The 25,404-nt window shown below is 38.1% G+C and overlaps 1 protein-coding gene across 8 annotated transcripts in view; it reads left to right on the top strand.

Annotated features, from left to right (window-relative positions):
• GRIA4 (glutamate ionotropic receptor AMPA type subunit 4) overlaps window positions 1–25,404 on the top strand; it is a 242,059-nt gene that overhangs the window by 188,022 nt on the left and 28,633 nt on the right. For all 8 annotated transcript variants that reach the window (XM_074816152.1, XM_074816151.1, XM_074816158.1 and 5 more), the window contains exons 11-13: window positions 3,633–4,003; window positions 5,312–5,510; window positions 11,229–11,476. In XM_074816152.1, coding sequence (XP_074672253.1) covers window positions 3,633–4,003; window positions 5,312–5,510; window positions 11,229–11,476 — 818 coding nt within the window. The remainder of the gene's footprint in view (window positions 1–3,632; window positions 4,004–5,311; window positions 5,511–11,228; window positions 11,477–25,404) is intronic.

The following is a 25,404-nucleotide window of genomic DNA, read 5'->3' as shown; positions in this document are numbered from 1 at the left end:
TTTTAGCAGCCTATTAAAAACTACTAGGAAGTCTTGGTCATTTGTCCCTGATGTATCCGAATGCCTGCAGTAGTCCCTGTGGGACTCTGTAGACCTTGATATCTAAGGAGAAATGCTGGCTGGGCATGAAATACCATTAAGCACATGTAACAGGTGTTTCCAAATGCACTAACAGCCAGCTCCAATTAAATATTCATTCTGCTGACACAGAATGCTATTCTTTCATTTCATACCACAAAAGGTCACAACTTGTTTCTGTTTAAAATTTGAGAGGCCATGAGCTTCTGAAGTTGAAATCAATTCCTGGGTGTTTTTTCTCAGCTTTACCACCTTCATACAGCTTGTACCAAGCATAGATTTTATTGACAAGTTTATAATAATATGTTCTGAAAAAGTGAAGTCTCTTACCATCAGACTTAATGTTATCCCATTGTATAATATCGGGAGGATCCAGAATCCATCTGTCCTTGTTAGTGGTGTAGCCTTGATTGAAATGCTGTTACAGATGCAGTTGATTCAAGTGTGAAGTATCATTAGTCTTTGTCAAAACAGATTTCACTGGCAACAGAATCATTGTTTGCACCATTGTTATATTGTTAATCATTTAAATCCATAATTATATGGTGTACATTAACTGGGCAAAGCACAAATGCTGATGATTATTATGCACAGCTATTGTCATTAATTAGCTCTCAACAACAAAGATTTTATGTAGGCCTTAATGTGGCACACAGTAGTCTTACAAAAATAACAAATAATATGATCAGATTGGGGAGGATGCACTTTTTCCAGTTATTTGGCATCTAATTGTGCCCTAGCTATGTACTGTCCCTTTGCATTCATTGGCATGAAATGGGTTTACATACATTATGAATCATCTGACATTAGATCACTGTCGTAATGAAATGGGATAAGTTCCTGTTTTTCCTCTTTTAACTCCTTAAAGTAGTGTAGGCAGCTAGTTCTGGTGTAGTTTGAGTTCTGCATGTACTCTTTGAGCATTTAAATTTGGTAAGATTAATCTTTTCCAGTCTTTCATGCACAATATGGAGTGTGCTAATTGGATTTTTAAAAACTCCACAATTCACACTAAAATGATGCTGTCACTTTTCCACCTCACATCATAAAAGCTAAGAGCCCTCAAGGATCATTGTTTTAATCCCAGTAGCAATCTGCAGACACAAAAAAATTGTTAGCCAACACATTTGAAGACCAATGACCAGGTCTATCATTTACACTGTGTTAATGAAGATACTGCTATGTGACAAATACAGAGAAGATTAGCAGTAATAGATCACAGTTTCCCCGAGTCTTTCAGTTAATCCATTTCAAGGATTCCACATTAGACATTCACAGTAGCTGATATTTAGAAATATAAAAGACATTGGCTCTAAGGAAACCGTTCTTCTAGAAAAAAGGAAGTTATGAGTGAATGAAGTACAAAAATATGCAGCAATGCCAGTAGCCCAAACCATACTACAATCCCTAGACTACAGAAACCAAATTTACTTTACAAATTTCAGGATATTTAAAAACATATTTTAGACATGTTTTTTTTTTCATATAATACCTATCTTCATAAAATATCTATTTCAGACATATGTAATCACAAGACTTCAAGAAGCCAGATTTTTAAAAATGTCTTATATTACAAAATTTAAATTAAAATTCAGAGAAGTAGCAGTATTATCATAGTGTTTACCCAAGACATTAGCACCAAAAATGTCTGATATGCTTGCAAAATTATGATTTAGTGCTGCTTAAGCTGTAATATCTTTACAAAAACTTCTGCACCACAAGTATTTCAGAATGACACATATAATCTGATGATTAATATATAGCAATTTTAATACAAATTTGCATTTTTTTGGCCATTGCACTGGAATGAGTCAGGTTTTTTTGAATTATTCAAAATTATACAGCTACCAAAATAGGTTTAAATTTTATCTACATGAAATTAGCTTTAAATTAAATTCCATAAAATACATATAGCTCAGTATAACTTAGTGTATAAAATAACAAAAACATATTCTTTTAAATGCCTTTATCTGTTTCAAAGTACTGAGATGACAAAAAAGCCTACATTTCCATTTCTTCTTTATCACACAAGTTATTTATGTAAACACTTGAATTGAACTATTTAAGCACATCCTTGATTTTCAGCATGTTTTAATCTCATTGAAATTGATGGGATTTAAATACATCCTTGTATATTTTATTAAGTATGAAAGTCCTTAAGAGCATGCTGAAAGACAAACATGCTTAAATGCTTTGCTAAACTATGGGCTAAGTACTATATCTGAAGATGCTACCCCATAAGATTGATTTGGCCCAACTTCGAAAAGAAAACTACAACAGTTCTATTGTGGAGACTTACGAATAACAGTTGTGCCTGTGAAGATGACTGGGCCTGGGGTGGGGTAAATACAGGCAGATTATCTCATATATTGAAGTCTGAAGCAGAGTAATGCCACTGCAAAAGGCAGGTTGCAAGTCCACCTTATTGGCAACCAAAACAAAGTGTTCTCAAAATATGCTCAGTTACTCTCCTTAGCCCATAAGCTGTATGGAAGTCCACGCTAGTCACAGAGCATGAGCTCTGCTCTGTGAATCCATCTAGATAGGCACCATGATGGTGAACAGGAGAAAGGTTTCAGCAGCTTCTGCATCTGTTCCCCTACCACCAATGCATCTTTTGTCCCAGTTTCTCTTACAATTCCCATCTTAACTACCGTTGTAATGACAGCTTTAGTGTCCAAGACAAGGCAAGGCAAGGAGCAAACCTTAATGTAATGTTGAGTCCCTAATGACAGAAATGACCTATTAGCACAGCTACAATATCTTTATAGTTCATGCAGACATCACTGTTAGCAGCCATAGTCACCATCATCAATAATACATAATTCAAGACTGGCATCTTCATTCTAAAAACAGAGAAATGTATTAAAAATTATTCCTGTCTCTAATAGGAATGGATTCAGTACAATTTTTAACCTTTTATTGCATGACTTCGCACAGCTATTTTCTGTATACTTGCCTTTTTGCACTATTTAAAATCTGATTCCTTCCTATTGAACTATCTTTCCCCCAAGAGAACTGTGTGCAGTTTTGTGGCATCATGGCAATAGTTAATCCCCTTTGCTGCTTCATGCTATTTGGAACTTCCCTAAGTCTATGAGCAGGTTTCCCTCGAAGAATGATTGTGTTTTGTGAAAATATGATAATAAATGACTGTTCCTGGGATCTCATAAAAAGATCTCTATACATTCAGTGACATTAGGGTCATTCTCATTTTTCATTCTTCCTCGAATTCCTTTACTTTAAATCAAAATTAATACCTAAAATGATCTACCTACACTGCTGTACACCTCTATATGATTTAAGAGTCTTCTCCTTAGCTGGAAAATTAAGTATTTCTATAATTCTGTAAAATAACCTGCAATACGTATGTTTTACTAAAAGAATATTGAGTAAATATAGATTGTGATGGAAAGAAACAGAAAGATGTTGTAAAGAACATTTAAGCCACAGTGTCCTGATGTTAATGACATACCTTTGGAATTAGCTGCTTAGCTGAGTGTATAAGCCAACTCCAATTAATCTATACATCTGTATTTCTTTTTTCTTTATAGAAAGCAGAGATTGCTGTTGCGCCTCTGACCATCACTTTGGTACGAGAAGAGGTCATTGATTTTTCTAAGCCTTTTATGAGTTTGGGGATATCCATTATGATCAAAAAGCCCCAGAAATCTAAACCAGGAGTGTTTTCCTTCTTGGACCCTTTGGCATATGAGATCTGGATGTGCATAGTCTTTGCCTACATTGGTGTCAGTGTGGTCCTGTTCCTAGTTAGCAGGTTTAGCCCATATGAGTGGCACACAGAAGAACCAGAGGATGGGAAAGAAGGACCCAGTGACCAGCCTCCCAATGAGTTTGGCATATTCAACAGCCTCTGGTTTTCCCTGGGTGCCTTTATGCAACAAGGATGTGATATTTCCCCAAGGTTTGTGTCAAATCTTTTTACATTTGCATTTTATCTTCAACACTGAAGCATAAAATCTTCCTTCATTTATTTTCCTGGCAGTGTTTTGAAGTTCATTCTTTAGGAAGCCTTTTCATTTTTTTTGTTTTCTAATAGCTGTGATAAGGGCAACAGAGAATCTGCTTTGAATTTCAGTCATTACTATTATTTTACGTATGTCAATTTGCATAAACCACAAACAGCTCTTAGAAACAGCAGGTACACACAGGAGTAATTCCACTGAGTTGACTTCAGAGGAACTGTGTTGTTGCTAAATTAGTTCCATTGTATTACAATTATGAAATGCACAATATTGTGCTGAATATTTGCATTGCATGAATGAATGTCCCATTTCTGTTCCTATCAAGTTCTACAGCACTGCTTCCAGAATGTCACTATCTATGAGAGAGAATATTTGACCATCTGTTTCTGAGAAGCCACACTGTATTCCTAATATAGACCCCAGTCCTGAATTTCAAAATCTTTTAAGATGTTCTGGAACTTTAGTGTGCAGTAACTACAGCTTCTTATTTAAACATTATGACCCAATCTTTCAAACCTGAATGCTTCATTTTAGCCATTTACAGTGAGATTTAGAGAGTGTTCAGCATTGGCCTAACTCTGCTATTATTGGAAGTTAGCAATTAAACTCATACTGATTAAAACTGGATGTACGTTACTCCTCAACAGCCTTCTCATTGAATTACAGGTATTAAAATGGAAAATATAATTTTTTATATAACATAAATATCTCTGTTACCACAAAATACTTGCTTCTTAAATAAGAAAAATGTGAAGGTTCAAATGATTGCAGTAGCTTGTAGAATGTTTGATATGTTTGGGTGACAGGAACATTTTTATCCTAGAGCCAACATAATCCATGTGCAAAACCTTTTGTATCTTTTGGGGTTTTTTAAAGAGGAAACAGAGAAAGCTACTGATTTGCAGATACCATGCTTTACTTTTGTCTCTAAAAAGAGATTACCTATCCAGTATTTTTGACAGAATTTTTGCTATATTAGGCATTTCCTGAAATAATAACACTGGGATTACTTTTCAAGGGAATTCAGACATCTGTATGTGCATGATACATATTAATACAGTGGACTCTGTACTGTAGGCATTAAGATAGAAGAGAAAAAACATTTAATAGTATTTGAAATGCAAATGATCTCCCTCCTATTGGCTGTTAATGATACATGTTCAGGAATAATGGTGCCTTCTCTCTTTCTCTCTCTTTCTTCATGGCTTAAGAGACAGGAAAATGTGCATTATCTTATTCATGTTTAGATCCCTCTCAGGTCGCATTGTTGGAGGTGTCTGGTGGTTCTTCACGCTCATCATTATTTCATCCTACACTGCTAACCTTGCTGCTTTCTTGACTGTTGAGCGAATGGTCTCACCCATAGAAAGTGCAGAAGACCTTGCCAAACAAACCGAAATTGCTTATGGGACACTGGACTCAGGGTCAACCAAAGAGTTCTTCAGAGTAAGTTGGCATGTCCATGAGAGCAGCTCTCCCTAGCAAATGCTCTTATAAGATGCTTGAAAAAATGTTACCTTGCAATTATATGTGATATAGTTTGTAACTGCTGCAATACTTCAGCTACATTTTTACCCCCACAACACCACTTGTTGTTTTCAGTTATTTTAATTCATGGAAAGCTTATTGATCCTGTCATATTGGGCAAAAGAGGTGCCCTGAGGGATACTGCAGCCAGTGATAATTAAAGCAGCATTGCCCTATTGATTCATCTGAAGCTACAGTACTAAAATGTGCAGCATTGAATGCCTATGATGATGAACATGGAGTCTTGCAGGTTTTGTTATGCTTATGGATTTGGCTGTGTGCATTTTGCTTTAGGGTCTTGGGTGGTGGGCAGGAAATGCATTTTTTAATTTTCTGACTTTTCAGATGAATAATAAAGAGAAAATATATCTTGGGGGTATGTGGTTAGAGCATTAGGAAATAGCCTACATAGCCATTCATATGTCTGTGCTGTCCGTATTGATTACTTGATTTTCATTTGCTTTCCTGTGTTAGTGTGGTTGGTAATCCTCATCATTTGCCAGCTGGAAAACAGGGAGCCTGGACATCACAAGAAGTACACAATAAACAGCCCCTCCTGCTTTATTTCATGTTTCTAGCAGTTGAAAGTTAAGCCTAGCAGACTGAACATGTGTGAGTTTAGTGTTTGAACATGGCTGTGAATAAATTCTGTGAGCCAGTAATCCTTCCCTGGAAATTACACAGTTTAGGAGCATTATTTATCTCAAAGGTGCAGTTTAAGGCATTTTTAGAAGAAAAGAAGATGGAGTGACACTTTCTTCTTATTGTCTAATTGAAAGGGAACTGTTCTGTGTTTGGTACTCCCATGCACCTTGACTGTTTTCAGTTTGGCCAAACTGAAGTCAGAAAATCATTAACAAAATTATGGACGGGATTTGTGAACTATAGACAGTATCATTTCAAAGGCAGCTGCTGAGTGACCCCCTAAAGATCTGTAGTGAAATAATCTTTTTATTCTGAGAGATATCCCCATAGAACTTGCAAATAGTTTCTGTTAGCTGTAAAAAGGTGATGCCTCTTAAGATATAAATGGCACTTAGCCAGCACACGGTGGTTAAGCCTTCACATAATGAAGCTGTCCAAGGAGTTTAGTCTAAGCTAGTTTTCTAGATTTCTTCTATAGACACTGGAGAAAGCAAGCACCCCTGTGTATCTTGTATAGAACAAGTGTGTTATGTTGAAATAAATCACCCTTTAAAGTATCTTCCTCTGCATGAACTCTAGAGGGATCCCACTGAAATGTCTAGGGTACTTGGTGCATCATTTTTTAATGAAGACAGTTCAATGACAGGTTTCTACTTACTCGTGTCTTCTTCTAGAGCCAGGGTTTTGGTATACACCTAAATATGACACTACAGAAGCTCTCTGGGAGCCTTATCTTTTACCTCAAGAGGTACAAACTCAGCTTGGGTCCCTAGAAGCCCTGATTTCACATCAAATATCTACAAAAATGGTGGCATTAAGATATAGGAGGCTTGTCTGAGAATCGAAATAGTTTGATCCTGAGATGGACAGATTTCCTATTTTCGTGAAAAGTATATCATCCCTCAGTACTCATTATTTATACTCATCTATGCTTAACCCATTAATTCTTCTTTAGGTCAATTTGTGGAAAGTTAGGTATTTAATTCTGGCAATCCCAGTTTCGGTCCATCACACGCTGAGATGGTAACCACAATATATGAATATAAATAGTTCTTTCAACTAGAACGAAGCTGTGATGATAGTTAAAAACATGATGCTGAGGACCAGGGAGATTTATTTAACTTTGGATTTATTAAATTGTTGCATTTTCAGGAGTATCCAGTGCTTCCAGTTTTTTTAGTGATGAGGCAAAAATTGATTCTCCTGGAAATAATAAAGAATGAAGGAATGGGGTTGTTTTCTTAAGAGTTTCAAAACACTCATACAAGCAATTGTTCTGAAGTAATGAGGTCAGGTCTTTTGACATAAAAACAGTCTTAGTCACAAAAATTTCATGATTCTTTTAAATTGTCCTGGAAACACAGATACTTTTTTGTTTGAATCAGTATTTTGTGAAGATCTCTTCTTGAAGAGAAGATTCTTTGTCCTCTGTAATGACAGCCATTCTTTCACTTTAATCTTAAAGGGTTACAAGAAAAAAGAAGGAAAATGTTCTTTATATTTTTTCCTTTATTTCAAAATACAAAGGGAAACATTAAAAGTAACTACAAATACTAAATGTAGTTGCATATGCAAAATTTGAAGCTTTATCAAGATTTAAACTGTGTTGATCACTTTTTAAAAATGGTGCAATTGAGGCCATGTTATCAAATGATTTCTAATCTCTGCAACAGTGTCATGATTGTTAAAGATATTGTATGTGCTATTTCTAAAAATATTTTTCACAAAACAAGGACAAAGATAAAATATCATTGACAGACAATATTTGCACAGGCACTCAGAATCACAGAATCATCTAGGTTGGAAAAGACCTTGAAGATGATCTAGTCCAATCATTAACCTCACACTGACAGTTCCCAACTACACCATATCCCTCAGCGCTATGTCAACCCGCTATGTCAACCCGACCTCCAGGGATGGGGACTCCATCACTGCCGTGGGCAGCCCATTCCAACGCCTAACAACCCGTTCTGTAAAGAAATGCTTCCTAATACCCAGTCTAAACCTTCCCTGATGCAACTTGAGGCCATTCCCTCTTGTCCTATCGCTTGTTACTTGGTTAAAGAGACTCGTCCCCAGCGCTCTGCAACCTCCTTTCAGGTAGTTGTAGAGGGCGATGAGGTCTCCCTCAGCCTCCTCTTCTCCAGACTAAACAACCCCAGTTCCCTCAGCCGCTCCTCGTACCACATGTGCTCCAGACCCTTCACCAGCTTCGTTGCCCTTCTCTGGACACGCTTGAGTCATTCAATGTCCTTTTTGTAGTGAGGGGCCCAAAACTGAACACAGTAATTGAGGTGCGGCCTCACCAGTGCCGAGTACAGGGGCAAGATCACTTCCCTGTCCCTGCTGGCCATGCTATTTCTGATACAAGCCAGGATGCCATTGGCCTTCATGGCCACCTGGGCACACTCTTTTCATAATACATAAATTAAGACCCACCCTGAAACAATAGTACAAGAAGACTTGTTTGCCAGGTCTAACATTTTGTGTGGTTGGAAGAAAACATCATCACTTTTGGGATTAGAGTCATGTGTAACTTTTCTGTCAGTGATTGATACCTGGCTGAAGATGAGTCTTCAGGACATTTTCTCATCATTTGATCCTTTCTGATCAAAATGTCAGAAACTCTAAACAGCTATTCAGTAGCTTTTGATTTGCTTTGATTCTGGATTGAAAACAGAAAAGGGAAGGGTCATTTTAAGAAAAAGAAGACTTTGAGTCTCTTAGCAAGAGCTGCATTTTCTGAGCAGCTTGCTCAAGAGGGAAAGAACTTAGTTTTAGCAGTCCTGCTCAGAAAAGTCCTAAATGAAAATTATCCTAGCTTTGCTGACTGCAAGGGAAAGCTGCAATGTTTCCTCATACGATAATAAAGAATATCTGTTGGTTCACTCTTCAGTTTTCATTCTGACTTGACATGTAGAAATTGAATGTTAACAAATGAAAGTTTGGGAGAAGAAAATGTTCTTACAGAGCAGATGCCTTGTTAGACTTTGCATATTTTTTTGTCTCTTGATGGGCAAAAGAAACTAGATCATAAAAAAATAGCTTTAAATGCAACCTTTTTCAGCTGATTTAGGGCATTGTTTCCTCTTACTAATAGAGCTATTTTATGTGCTGCGCATTTTTAGTTTTGAAGGAAAGTGACCTAGTATATGTTTACTTTATAAAGAGTCTGATGATATGGATGTTAAGATGTAAGAAATGATTGGAAGTGAAAGCAGACAAAGGCAAATAAATATTCTTGAAATGATGCCTGATTCATTACTGCTCTCTTGCACTTCTTTCTGTGAATTTAAATCTATGAAATTACATCAGCGTAAAGCAAAAAGAATACATAGGTGGCTTAGCTTATTCTCTGCTCTCAGCCACTATTATATAAATGAAAAAGTAGCTATAACTACAGTGGAAAGAGAGTGTGACGAGGCAGAATGTGATTGTGGACATGCATAGCTGTTATTAATTTAAATTTTATTATATTTGACAGAAAGATAAAATGATGCATATAGACAAGCTAAAAAAGCAAGGATAATTTATTATGTTCTGCTATATGATATTTTTATTGAATATTTCTGGTTAAATGCCACTTACTTTCAAGTGAAACCTCCTTCCCTAACAAATTATTTTCTAAGTAATAGTACAATCATTCAGTAATTGGTAAAAAGAAGAGCTTCAGGGAAATTACTCTTACCTATACAAAGGCTCAGTTGCAGGCTTTTTAAAGCCATTGTGTATTTAAATAATACCTAGTTTATAGAATGTGATATTTGTTTAAATGTTCTAAGGCCCTTTGTTTTGGTGATTTATAGTAAAGAATATTTTCCTGGAGTGCTCAGCACAGTGTAGGAATGGGCTTGTAGACCAAATCTTGCTTAGCTGGAAACTCCTGTTGACTCAAATAAAAGCTGACTTGAGCATTGTGTTATAAAGTACTTTTTGCAGAATGCATAAGAGAAGACAAGTGTCATCTGTTATTAAATAAAAACACTATAGTGTTCAGCTGATGCACTGCTGGTTTGCATATATGTATCCCTCTTGCTGGAGGAAACAAAGGAGTTGTTGAGTGAAGCTAACGAGCATGGGAAGCTTCTCAGCCTGACAGCATTTCCTTTCTTCCTTTCAATGAAAATTTTTATGTGCTTTTATTTTTTATTGTTTTATTTTTGCTTAAGTTGTTACTTGTGGTTACACTACGCATTCCTAGACAGGAAAATTTCCAACTAATGGTCTCTAAGCCATGAATTCTTGCACATTCTTTGAGCAAGCACATTTCTTACTCAATTACCGGCAGGATCGGAGTCTTTAAAATAAATCCACTGATACTGTGGTTCTAAAAACATACCTAATACTTCTTTAAGACAAGTGCTTAGGGCATTTTGTTTCCTTTAATAGCATATTTGGTCCAATTTGCTGTTTCCATCTTTTATTGTGAACCGTGTCTTAAAATGTTGTGCAGCCTTTCTGAATGTAAATTAAATGCAATGGATTCTGGACTCTGAATTATGAAAGCAGAAATCTTACTTAAGCCACTGTGGTTTTGATGGTGTAAGAAGTGGGTGTTAGAGCTGCGAAATGCTTCAGGATTCAGCTCAGTATTTATGGGGAGATTATTTTGTTGTTTCTCTTTCCCATACACTTTTATTGTGGATATCTATTTCATATATAATTCATATATAATTCCTTAAAACACATTTCACAACACTTCATTGTGTGAACTGCCTTTACCTATCAGCAAATTCAGGCCTTAGCTTTGCAGTTATTTTATTGTGACTGCTAGAGGCTAACTGGACCTAAAAATATTATCTGATTTTATAGTATTGATATTTCTTGTTTCTTTTAAAATAATCATGGAATTCAAAGAAAATCCTTATCCAAGTATGTTTTTCCCAACCCCGGTTGTTTGAAAAATGAAGTATGATTGATTTTATTTTGAACAGTGCCATTCTGAAATGTTAAAATATTCTTTTGTTCTAACTTCTTTTTAATTTTCTCCAGAGATCAAAAATAGCAGTGTATGAAAAGATGTGGACCTACATGAAATCAGCTGAGCCATCAGTGTTCACTAGGACTACTGCAGAGGGAGTAGCTCGTGTCCGCAAATCCAAGGGCAAGTTTGCCTTCCTGCTGGAGTCCACCATGAATGAATACATTGAGCAACGAAAGCCATGTGACACCATGAAAGTGGGAGGAAATCTGGATTCGAAAGGCTATGGCGTAGCCACACCGAAGGGTTCTCCATTAAGGTGGGTGGAATAGTATAACAATATAAAATGTGTTGTTATAGTATTCCACCTTCCCTGATGTCCCTGATATAGCTCTTTTTGTTTTGTGTGTGAACATGGTATGTTATTTTTCTTTTCTTCCATTTCATATTTTTTTGATCAACAAAGGTAACCATTTCTAATTGCAATATGGATTTAGCAGTTATAGTTGGCATATCTTTCAAGGCCATATAAAAACCAAACTGGTTGAACACTAGCTACTTGAAGTCAGCCTCAATAGAATTAACATCAGCTATTCTATTTCATCAGCTTTTTTCACCAAATTCAACCGTTTATAGCACTATTATGCCTACATTATCTGCATTAGTATGTGCATCAATAATATGCCTACATTTTATCATTTGTTTATTGGTTTTGGCTGCTAATTTCTGACTAAGAAGCTGCCTGTAACATCTTTTTTCAAATGTCACCTGGAGGCAATTAGTCCTTCATCAAAGCAACTTCATTAAAGTACTTTTTGTTAAAGCACCTTCTTATTTAGAAAAAAATGTTTGTGTTTCTAGCATTATGCATTTCAGTACTGCCTTCAAACTCACCAGTATTTACTTTATCATGGTATCAGACATATTCAGTCAAGTAGGAGAGTTTTTGATTCACAGACAGAACATCATTTGCTTTTCATTCAAATTGTCAGGGAAACAGAAATGAAGGTACTAGTTCTGTGTTAAAATTGGCAGTATTTACCATTGTGTTGTCTTTAATGTTTAAGACAAACAAAACTGGCCTTTTTCCTCTGGTAGACTTGCCAATTTTCTTCAAAAGAGCAACTAGCAGATTGAGGGAGTGTGGCCTGTGGAGTCTTACAGTGATAGGGCACATGTGTGTTAGGGGAGAAGGAATGGCCCGCGAAGCAACCAGCACCCCACTTCTCCAATTTGTGCTTGTGATAAGGGATTACAGCAGGCTCTGATAAAATATATTCACAGAGGAGACAAAGTGAGTTGAAGGGAGGAGTTGCAAGCATAGATGGAGCCATAGTTCTGTGCAGGAAATAACTAAGGAGGTACCTGTCTACATCTGTGACCGCAGAGGAGACATCATTACCACTGTGCAGATAACTAGGCTCACTCTTAACTCACTGGTCTAACCTGCAGATAATACCACAAACCTCAGTAGCCTTAACTGTTTTACATGGATGGGAATAGGAGTATCATCAGAATCACTTGCATTCACAACAAAAGATTTGTATGTGCAGGGGAAAATCAGGCCAGTCATTTCAGTGACTGAATATGAATTTTTGGTTGTTAATATTCAGTACCTCTCAGGTTTAAAACCTGCCACCTTCACTGCTGAATGAAGTAGTAAGAGAACATCAGGAGGTGAGAGAGGGAAAATAACAGCAATAAAAATATTAATTATAAAGAAAAACATGTCCAGAACTCATGGGGTTATTAAAGGTATAAGACAGCAGATACTAGGAGAGGCTGATCTATTATCTGGGTATATTTTCAAAGCACTTATTTTTTCTTTATATTTCTAATAGATTGCTGTCTGTTGCTCAGTGTTTCAGACAACCTAGAAGCTGTAGGCAGCACTGCAGTTTGGTGGAGCTTCTGTCCCATAGTAAGGAAATGCCCATTGCTGACACAGTCATGCTTTACTGTGCCAAAGCTAGGGCAGACTTTTTAGGAATCACTTTAGCTTCTGTCATATATATCATAGCAGTGGGCTGTTTGCTCTTGAGCACGCTTTAGGGTGCTCTTCAGTCTCTCTCACTTTTTTCTGCAGAGTGTCCAACACCAACAAGCCTGTTATAATGAGCACTAGTAGCCAGTGGAATTTGGTTTGTGTCAAATTTGGGCTTATTTCAGGTTTTTTTCAGTTGGCTGGGAGTAATGGGGACAAGACACAAAGCAGTTAGAAGGAAGAGAGCCTAGTAAGACAGTTTAATAAGAACAGAGAAGAGTACAACCATGATTGTAAGGATCAAGTGTGAAATCCTGGTTCCATCCCAACTAGAGACCAAGCTCTCATGTTTCATTGAGGCCACAGTTTGGTCTAATTGGGGGTTGGCAACTATCATAAGGGTGGTGTGATCAAAAGCATTTGATTTTTCACATCCTACCTTCAAACATGTTTCAAAAATGGGAATAGGGGAAATCCTGAAAATTGGACCAAATCTTCTTTCAAGCTGTCTCAACTGGCTGTCCATGTCCATGCCTTTCCCGAGCCTTCCTTTCACATGTGTTAAGCTGCCTGTTCTCCGGCTGCACCCCATTTCTCCTCCAGCCCTAGTGACAAATCTCAGGCAGCACATCAGTGCTGCTTACCTATTAAAAACATTAAGCAACACGCTTAATGTTCTGGACAAAAATAAAGAACAAGCAATACCTCACATTCATACTACCTCTTCCATGTATGTCTAGACAGTAGTGCTTATTGAAGAGGGGAAAAGCTTCCTACCCCTGTGCTTTTGATCAGAAAAGACTCAGCTGTAAATTTTAACTGTATGCTTCAGTATTTTCTGAATTTTTTGAAATTGTAGAATATGCTGGTTTTGCTCTTTTGACTGCATCCCACATGGTAGTGTTTCTGTTACCAATCAGATGACTTATGTATCTGCTGCCTGCGCAGATAATTGCAAATATTGAACATGCAGTTTGAAATCCATGAAGGGCAGACTAGCTAAGCTCATTACATAAATTAGTCAAAAGACACACTTTGCTATGGGAGTTGTAAATCCTATATTTTATTTAATAATCATAATTTCCTATTTGAGTTATGTGTAGGCCACAAATTGTTTGGTGTAGTTCACAACTAATTGCAAGTAGCATATAAATGTTAAACATTCACACTCTATTCTTCAGCTCTTCAGGACTAAGGAAAAATATCAGTTTTTTCAAATGAATTATTAATATCAAATTATTCACTAAACTCTTCGAACACCTATTTCACTAGAGATATTTTAGTCTTAATCCTCCTCCTACTTACAGTGATTATAAATCAGGAGTTTTTTCACTGAAAATGTAGTAACAGCTGCATAAATTGATGTGAGTGTATGGAAAACCAGACGATATATTTTCACGCATCTGACACTGACAGAAAGTGGGGTAGTCTAAATCAGAGTTGTTCCTGTAGCATAGGACTAGCGATGGTTCCCTGCCATCACATCACTGGGCTCATGTTCATTACAGAGCACATACCCATCACTTTTCGCTCATGCAGATGAAATCCACCTGTCAGAGTGATCCAGAGACTGGTCTCTCTGTTGCTCATGACCCTACACATGAGCAGGGTAGTGGATTTTAATTTGAAACTCTTCCTTACTGGGTTCCATGCCACACTCCTGCAGTGTTCAACCAGTACCTATTGGCTAATTGGAATGATGTATTCTCAGTGCTGGTGCAGTAGTAGGATTCATGCATATCACTGGATGGAGGAGAATGGGAAATGCCTGATGTGTGTTTGTTTTATGCCCACCAGGCAGTACCACATTACACATCATGTGTGTCTCCTTCCTTCCTTCCTTTTCAGTGATATTCATTTCTATATAATGTTGTAAAAGACTGGCGTATTTGAGAAGGAATGTGGGATTGAGGGCAAAGGCTCTTATAGCAAAGATTGAGTTTCTCTCATGGTACTACCCAGCTGTCCTTACTGTTTCCTCCTCCTACCACGGTAGGTATCCTTCCCAAACTGCTGTGTAGTAATCAGTGTGAATTAATGAGGTTTTTTTCTTCAAAGGTGCTGTTTTCAAAGGTGGTTAAGAGTTCTGCTTGTCTGCTTAGCAAGACCTGCCTTTGTAAACGTGTTGTCATTTAAAAACGTTCTCATGGCCAGACTTCAGGCCATTGCGGATCACCCCTGGCTCATCTGTCTTGCCACTTGCAGTAGTCCGTGTTTCTAGAGGGCAACACCTGGAGATCTTGTACTACGCAAATCCTGTGCCTTGCATGCCTCTGCTTTTCTGTTTCAGATATGTAGGCATCATAAACAAGTTTGAATAGTGGTAAACATGAAAGAGTTTTCCATTCTAAGAGGTTATGAAAAAGGAAGTAGGGGCAATATTGTTTTAAAGGTACACTAAAAGCTTTTTCTACTTTTTGTACCTTGAAGCTGTTTGATGCAAAGGTGAATGACAGGTTGGGCTAAAAATTGAGTTGTTGCCATTGTATCTGTGACTGTTTTAACTAAGGACATCTGGCTGTCCTGTCCTGCAGCCAACAGTATGCAGCGTGGATGAGTGAAACCTGCTCAGGTCATGAATGTCTGGTGAGAAACTTTGGAGTCCAGACAGATGAGAGTGACAGGATTAGGTCTAGCTAAATAATAAAAAACTGTTGTGAATAGATGTGTTGATGTATTTTAGAGATTGGTGCTGGTTGTTCACCAACCTGATGAAATCCAGAGCTATATTAAATTCCCACTATTTCAATTACAGTTGTTTATAGATACAAATCTTGGATGCTATATATCATTATTCAAGTCTCTATTCTTTTTGCATAGTAAAGAAATAACTCCAGTTTGACTTTAGGAGGAATTCTTTATGTTGTGGAGAGGAAGGCAAAAAGGTCCACATGGTGATACCTGCTGGTTCTTTGCAGTGTGACAGCTGGTGACATGAACTGACTCTTTACACTGACCAAGGTGCCAGTTCTTTATCCATTCATTACTGTGTTTGTATTAACATGAGGTGGGAAATGTGAGAAGTGAAGCAAGGGGTGCAGATGTAATCTTCTGATCATTCTAGCAACCTGTGTGAAGTGCGAAGTACAACGTGAGTGAAGGTATGGATTATAGTTTCCATCCCTTGCAAAGGAGGAGTGCTGTGGAGAGTGCTTGGTGTTCAGAAGGCATCCCAGCGGTGCCCTGTCAGCATTGTATGGGTTCTCCTGTTTTTGTAATTATCATAATTGTGTTATCGTAATTGTGCGATACCTGAAAGAGATTCACCATAAAAATGAGGGATCTGGTGGAGGGGACTTTTTCTTGACAAAATGTGAGTTTATGTGAATAAGGTAAAGATGTGTTACGAAGGGAGACTTTGTGTGCATGGGCTTTATAAACTACCATCTTAATCTCAGTGACTTCATCTAGTCCTTGTTTTCCTGAGGTAAATCTCAAAAATTGCTGTTCGCTCATTGCTTCATTTCAATGTGGTACTACAGCTGACGATGTTACCTTTGCTTTTCAAGGATATATCTGATATGGTTCCTTAGTTAGAAATGTAGTGTTGAAGGAGAACTTATTTTGGTAATGCATGGTTGTTCCTAGAGATTTTTGGCAGACCTTACATAGGATGGGATACTCTCTAATCTTTTGCGGGGGGGGGGGGCATGTTTTTCATTGACCTGAAACCAGCTTGGGAAAATAAATCTGATTGATAATTTCTTCTAATGCTGCCATTAAACTTTTTATCAAGTTCTATCCTTGATGTTTTCGGAAACTAGAGTATAAGGAGCTTATTGTGGAAGAAATTCCCAGATCATCATTCACTGTCAAAGCTGTTTATTGTGAACTTAATATATTATTCTGATATATACCCCAGTTCTCCTTTTACTCTGGTTTTGTAGATCAGTGAACTGATAATTCACACCAAGCACCAAGCTCTGTGGGAAAAGAATCAGAGACATTACACAGTAGTGACCTCTAAGGATAGATAAAAATGTTTCCACCAAAGCTTCTGGCATTCTCTGATTTCTTACAATTTCTGTAAAATTGGATTTGTGTGTACAAAAAATGGGTATGATATTCACACATTCCTTCTGAGTAAGAGGACAGCTAGGAAAAAGTTTGAGCTGACCACCCAAATTACTTACAGAGTCAAAATTTATTTAGAACAGAGGACTTCTTTCACTAGCATTTTTCAAAATGTTTTGTACTGTGGAAATCCATGAATCTTCTCAAAAATGGACTTTTCCCATGAGTGAATCTTCCTTGTTCAAGTTGTGTTGTATCATAAAGTAAGCATTTCCCTGGACCACGCTTCGGTGTACCCTATATTGTTCAGTTTTCAAAGGACTTCACAGATTTTTTTAGTTTTTAACTGATATCACAGTGTAGCTATTCTGGCTTGTGATGTTTCTGTGCATCTGGGCTGCATTGTTTACTGCATTGTGGCTGTATTTGTGTGTTCCTGTTATTAGAAAGGTAAAGAAATAAGCAAAGGTAATATATGCTTGGGTGACCATGGTGAGGTCTGTGCCCTGCATGCTTTTGAGCACTGTTCTGGTAATTTGGAGTATTTCCTCTGGGATTGGGTATTTCCTCTGCTGGCTAGCTGTCCTGCATCTGGCAACACTGGCATCCAGAGACCTCCCCACATCATTCTGAAGACAAGCGACCTTCACAATGAGGAGAGATGCAGAGGAAGCAGGTTCAGGGTTTTTTCACGTTTTTCTTCTGCCAGAATGGCTGGTCTTGCCCGTAATGTGTGTGTTATCCACAAAGGCAATCATTTCAGCAAAGCACTGTAGGAGCTAGAAACTGGTGTTATTTATGTTTGATGTAGAGAAGATCTAGAGGCAACTGGTGAATAATGGAGGTTTGAGGATAAAAATGAGTGATGTGAAATTACTGAATTTGACTTCTATTTTCCTAAAGCAAGGGGCAGTGGAGAAAATGAAAATCCTTGAATAGTTATGGGGTGCTCTGTTGATATTTACAAGAACAGGATTTTAATCAGGAGTTTCATTTACTAAGATTTTACAAGGTCACTTCTTCCTGTGATACAAAATGATTTCAAAACTAGAATGTGATCTGTAACATTTTATGCATATTGTAAACATTATCCTGTTTGACTGATGGTGTAGATCATACTGTATGACTTTACATAATATTCTTCCCTTCACTGTAGACATAATAAGTCTTGAATTACCACCCCACTACCCATTCAGTGACAGATCTTATAACCTGAATATTTCTCAAGCAGGTCAGATCCTTCAGAGCTTGTTGGGTTTTCTGTCAAGTAAAAATAACATTTACTAGGTAAAAAGGCAGAGAGTGGGTCACTGCTTAGCAAGGAATGTAAAAGTCAGGGGACAAAAGAAGATCAGTGAAAAGAGAGTCTGGCAATGAATGTTAGCAAGTTGTTCTTTCAGCTGAGCCTGGGAGGCATACTTAGTTTTGGTTATGTGGATTATTTCTGTCTAAAAACAGAGTATCTGTTTTAAAATGAAAAGTAAAGCCTTGAGAACAGAGATCAGAATCCCAGCTTGCTCTGTTCCCCAGTGATGCCCATTGGATTAATTTCATAATTTTTAATCAAGATAAGGGTCTTCCCCATACAAAAAGAGTGCAATAAAGAGGAAAATTTGGTGATAGCTAATGAGCTCCATTGCAAGATGTACAAGCAAATGTATTCAAGCAAAATCTTCTACTTGGAGGAGTTTTGCCCTTTCTTGCAGTTTTTATATGGAGAGGCAGGAAAGTGTAATAGCTCTGACTTAAGACACCAAATTGTAGTGAAGAGCGTTGTTATTGAGAGAGTTTCTGACATTTGTATCTTTAGAAGAAAACAACTCATTAGTGCCCACAATGCTGCACTCACTGAGTTTTCTCTGTCCTGGCAAAAAAGCCCCCATCAGTGTATCTTTCAAGTATTTCAGAGAGCCATCTCTGATCTACCTTGCCCCACAGAGCCTATTTCTTCATTGCCACTTGCAGGAAGTTTTCACCCTCAGACTTCAGGGGGGGATTCATAATTGAACAAAGCTCTTCGTGGCCTGGAGGAGAGAGCAAAAGTCACAGGAACTTGTTCTGTTGCCATTTCTATTTTCCTACACTGCGAATGACATTAGAAGCAACTGATGAAAGGCAAATCTCTTCTAAGAAGCCCAGCTCCCATTTTGGTCATACAGTCACATTCTGGTACCTCTCTGCTAGTATCATCCTGCTCCTTACTCCAGGGAATGTCCCAGGATTTCAGTGAGAACAGTTGTGAAACATCTGAGCAGGAGTGAAAGGACAGAGCATGGAAACAGTAAAATATTGCCTAGAAAGCTAATTTTTTATCTAAACATTGCAATGACAATAGGTATTTTTAAATTAGCAATATAATCAGTATAAAAGGTGAAACTACCATTCTATCTCTTCAGCTTTAGCATTAGTTTAACAGCAAAATGAGGCTTTTTTTCCCTTTGTTTTCCTTTTTTACAAGATATTTATACAAGGCCTTTGTCTTCTCATATTTAGTGATGACTAAAGGTGAAATATCTGTGCTGTCATATAAAAGCATTGCTTGGACCGGTTCATGGTAGTCAGCACCAGGATGAGTTTTATAACAGGCTTCTTTTCTACAATCAGAAAGAAATGAAGTCATCAAAAAAATCACAGTTCTTTTTTTGTTAGTCTGTTTCAGAAATATTTGAATGCAAACAGTATAGGAGCTTTGTGATACCAAATCTGTCCAAATGAAATTTGTCAGGCTGTTCACTTCTCTGTCAGGTAAAAAGGGACATATATTTAAGTATAAACAATAAACTTCCCTAAAACTATTAGTGAAGACCAGAATGTCTCAAAAGTAACTGATACCATTGCTGTGCACACATCTTACTGACTTTCTGGATGTTTGCCAAGGTTTGATAAGCGTTAATGCCCAGAGTGTGCCAGTGGGATACAAAAGGGTTGTTCCAATCTATAGATCCTCTGAGGAAAAAACTCTGCTTCTTGGCACTTCAGAAATAAATTTGTCCTGCCCTTTTCCCTGCCATTTCCCCAATCCCTCATAAAGCAGCTCAGCAGAGGGCAAGATGCAGACTATTATATTTTAACAATGCAGCTTGTTATTATTTCTCTCTTTTCTTTTCATGACAACTGTCTGGCTGTTTAGGTGTCAATCCCCAGGAAACTGCCAGGCCTCAGAATATGTGTTCATTAAGGGCACAAACCATCTACCCTTTGAAGTTGATGGTACAGTTCCCGCCAAGTAAAAGGCCGATCCCACTAAGATAATAATTGTCCAGGTAAATTGTAGGTAGACTGAAGCAAGGGAGAAGGCCACTGAAAGGCATCTCAGCAGCTCACAACAGTACCTCTCTGTGGAACTGACATTTGGGGAACAAATAGCACCTGAAAAACAGTTTGTGATTAATCTGTGTGGTAGTTGCAAAACTGCCCACTTCCAATTGACATTAAATACTAGATGGACTCCCAAGAGACACAAAATGGCCATTTAGTCTTTATGCAGCCGTGGCTTTTGTGAGAAATCCCAAACCAAAAGTAGGGGAAAAAGTTTATTTTCTTTCTCGTGGTTTCTTTGAACTGAGAACAACATTGGTTTAACAGCACAATGAGGCATTGTGGAGAGAGTGGACAACCCAGAAAGAAAGGTGAAAAGATGTTGCCAGTGAAAAAAGCACAAAAGAAGATTCAGGAGTTTTAATATATAATTTAAACTACTCTTTGTTTTGGCATGACATCTCCAAAATGTGGCTATTTGCAAAGAAGCAAGATGTTCCCAAGGTGTTCAGGTTCCAGATAACAATGGCCATATACGTATCTCAATGAACAATACAAGTTTAAAAGATTGTATGATAAAGCAGTGACTTGTGGTTGATCAGTAATTATTTCTCTGCTCTACCTTTTGTGTGGTAGGAAGTAGAGTCAAAACTACTGCTCTTTCTTTTCAACTCTCTCTAGATATCATTTGCTCAAGTGTCTCTATAGCTAGAAGCCTTACTCCCATTTTCGGCCTTCCTTCCTCTGCTTCCCATTCCAGTTAAATCACTGAGTAAGAACTGAATTCAAACCTGAAAAAGGATTCATGTCCTATTTAACCATATTTTTTAGCAAATCACATGATGCTGAACAATGCTGTGTGCTCTTTTGTTGAGTGAGATTCTCTTTTAACAGCTTTTGGCAGGATTGGCAGTTTTCTGTAGTCAAAGTTTGACTACAATTTTCCCTATACTTTTTTAAAGCCAGAAGTCAACTGGATGAAAGTCATCCAAGCCTGACCTGATACAGAGACCTATTTTATTGTTACACTTCAGTTAATTCATTATAGTCTGAAAGAACACATAAAAAAACTCTCTACCTCCAGGACCCAGCAAAGACAGCATTTTTTTTTTACAAACCCCCCCTTCCCCCCACCATGAGCAGGAATAGCATCTGTGCACAGGAAGATCCAGATCCCTTGCATCTTCCGTTACTTGCAGCAGGGATGAATGAGGCCTGCAGGTGGGAGCATCCCCAACATCTGGCAGCCCATCTGGTACCTCCAGAATAGGCTTTCTCTGTATGTAATTACACGTTAGGCTCATTCAGATCTGTGGCTTGTATGGTTCCATTTAGTGCCGCCAAAATTTGCAACTGTATGTTAAGAGAGGCTTTTACATTTAGAATGAGACCTTTGGCTTCCTTGGTATGGATGTAGGCACCTGATTTTGCACACAGCAGTGGGGAAATTCTTTTTGTAGCATTTTACGCTCTGTCATTTGTGTGGTTCAGATCTATTTGGATCTTAGAAGTCCAAGTCTACAGAAAAACTCATCAGACCTGTTTGGAAATCTGTGAGTTATTTGCTATAGAATATTTCAACTTTTTCTAGACAAATCACCCAAATTTCAGGTGCCTAAATGCAAAGCTTACTAGGCAGTTTTTCAGATTTTTACATTTTCAGCAATAACTTTGAATGTGAAGGTTTCCACAAAAGCTTTTTACTGGTTGCAACACAAAACAGTAAGAGTCAGGATGTAGGCTGATGCTCATTTCTTTACTGGTTTTAATTAAAAAGCTGATGTCCTTCTGTGTGCAAAGCTGTGGGACCAGCCCACATTCAGATGCTCTGCACTTTCTAAGATCCATCTTCTCAGGTTTTAATCAGTATATGATACTATTTTAATTGTATTCTATACCTGCTAATGATATTTCTTCTTTTAAATCCACATGAACACTTGACAATTACTTCTGCTTGTGCAGAGTTTAAATAATGCAAACTCAGGCTATGAAAGTAGTTGAAAGTGAACAGAAAGTCATCACAGTTTCTTGAGGATTTAGGAGTTTTTCCCATCACAGTTAAATAAGCAGGCTGCTACTTTTGGCATCTCTTTTAGATAGTGGGCAATTATCCAAGGCAGTTTCCAATTAGGGTTCTTTTAGTTCATCCAATTTGTAGGCCACAAGAGAAGATACTGTGGCATCAAATAAAATAATTGCAAACTTTCAGACCATATCTAGAATACTGCATCCTTTTTTTGGCCTCCTCATTCAAGAAAAACATCAATAAATTGAAGCAATTTCAGTGGAAGGTGATCAAGATGGACCTGGATCTGGAGCACCTGCCCCGTGAGGAGAGGCTGGGGAAGCTGGGCTTGTTCAGCCTGGAGCAGAGGTGACTTTGAGGGGACCTAACAGCAGCTCCCAGTGCCTGTGGGGAGGTCTTTGAGGAGATGGAGCCAGGTTCTTCACAGGAGTGCAGGGCAGGAAGGTAAGAGACAATGGGCATAAACTGAAACAGGAGAAGTTCAGACTGGATGTAAGGAGGACTTTTTCCCCTGACTGCCTGAGGACAGTCTGACAGTGACACTGGTTGCCCAGAGAGATTGTGCAGTCTCCATCCTTGAAGGTTTTCAAACTGTGACTGGATGAACCCCTCAGCAGCCTGGTCTGACCTCAGAGCTGACCCTTGTGTGAACAGGAGATTGGACCAGACACCTCCTGAGGTGCCTTCCAGACTGCACTATTCTATGATCCTTTTTTGACAATTATGGATATGAAAATGACATCTTCAGCCATCACATTCAATCTCCTGGGACTACAGGAGTATTTGCAAAGTGGTAGGAGCTTATGGAGAGGGATGCTTAACTTCTGCATAGTAGAAGGTCTTCTCCCAAACTGTAGAAAAAATGTTCCTGACCACTAGGTTTTAGTTGTGATTTCTATGAATCAAAAGTCAATCAGATTGTTCTCATCTAAATCCCATTCTCACACTGGAAAAGCAAAAGAGAGTGAGAATATCTGAACTCATAGAAATAAGTGGCAGTGTTTAGTATCTCTGCTTTGCCAGGGCAAAGAGAGCTCTTCACGTCCCAAGCAGCCTTATGTAGATGCTGAGTGACTGACAGCATGGACCTTTGTGAAACCCCTAAGAGTGGGGTCTAAAGGTGGAAGAGTTTTTTGTTACAGGAGTCAGACCACTGAAGTTGAACGTCTCTCACTTTTGGCAGAGTATGCGGAAAAATTAGGAATATCTCATGGTTAAAGACTGAGTTGAGGGAATGTGCACAGAAGTTTTAAGTTTGGTCTGTCTCTAGGAAGTTATTTCCATTGAGAGGCCAGAAGGATAAATTCTGTATGAACACTTGCCTGAAAAGGCCCAAAGATTTCTGAGTAGCAATGAAGTGTGGTTGACTGAAGTCATGTCATACTGATGAGCTTAATTATGATCCTGTCCCAATTTCCTGGGAGTCTTGGAGGAGGTCAGTTCACCTTCTCCCTTCAGTTTCACCTTTGCAAATTGAGGGTAATGACAATTGCCTGTTAACCTCAGAGGGACAGTGAAAATTAATAGCACAGTGTTTATTGTGCTGTGAATATTTAAAGTCCATTCCTACTTCATATTTTGTATGATTATTTCAAATCCATGGAGGTGTGTGCCTCACAACAAGCCCCATGGTAGATTTCTCAGTGTTTTTGATAAAATAAACTGTTTTGGAGACAAACAATAAGGAAAATGTAACTTCAGCTAATGGTTTCTTAAACAGTCTGTGGTCTGTGACCACATGTTCTGTGTTTCCTTCAGAAAGCAATAGCAGGAATCTCCATCACCAGTGGACTCTACTCCCGCCAGTTTGTTTTATTAAAAGTGGTGTGTGGGCATGTGTTCAGGACAAAAGCAATTACATTAGTTGGATCTCCATATCCACTGCAGAGATCTATTAGTAATTTCCATACCGTCTTTTCTCTGCAGTCTGGCTGCTTGTATTTGAAACATTACAAGCATGAGTATTACTGTATTGACATGACTGTGCTTGGTCTGACTGGTATGACTGCTGGTGTGTTTGCATTTGCTGCTGTGTACATGGCCGTACCAATGGTGGCAACACTATATAGCTGATCGCCAGAGGGATTGGATTGCCCTTGTCTGATAATTTCACCTGATCTTGGACTGATGTTCAGCTGGCTTCAGGGCATTTTAATTATCAGCACACTGGCTATTGGACCAACCATCTTGTCTGGTTGCTGGCACTGTTCATGTTTGTCTCAGCCTATCAGATCTTCCTCATTAACTTCTGCGATAATATTCAGACAGAAAGTCCTAGGAACTCTTCCAGTTAATCCCCGTTTTGGCTGCTGACCAAATAAGGCTTTATATGACACAACTGTAATTGCTTCATTTGTAGGGTATTGATCTGCCATTAAGCAAAACACAAGCCAGCATTTTACTAAGGCTCAAGTTATGCAGTATTATTTATTGTTTGCGTTGCAGTTGCAGCTAGAGTTCCACCTGGGGAATGGACCCCCTGTTTTTTCTTTCAGTCTCTGCTGCTAATTAAAATAATGAACTTCAAAGTGCTTGCATTATAATTAGACCACAGCTTAAGAAGCCATCTCTTAGCGGGAGTCTTTCCATTTATTGCCTTCCTTCTAATCCTTCTTTATGAAAAACATCAGTATGGAGTCTCAAAGAAGCATGTAGAGTTACAGAAATCTCTCATGCCTCTTCTCAGTCTAAGTTTAGATCTGATAACACTGTATCAGCTGTGCAGATCTTATGAATTACTAGTCTGTTTCTGGCAACAGTAAAAATCAGGTATCCATCCTGATTCCTCCATGTTGCCAATGGCTTTTGACATAGTGGCCATGTTATGTTAATAACTTGGTGGACATTGATGTCAGTGAATGAATTTCCTCAGAAGCAAACTGCAGTTTTGCCCTATAGCTTTCCCATGTGGAATTGCTTTCCTTACTAGGAAAAAATTAATGGGTGAAGAGACTGCTTGTATTAC

Source organism: Strix aluco, chromosome 2, assembly GCF_031877795.1.
Source record: "Strix aluco isolate bStrAlu1 chromosome 2, bStrAlu1.hap1, whole genome shotgun sequence".
Taxonomy (NCBI): Eukaryota; Metazoa; Chordata; class Aves; order Strigiformes; family Strigidae; genus Strix; species Strix aluco.
This window is presented reverse-complemented; position numbering and strand designations above follow the sequence as displayed.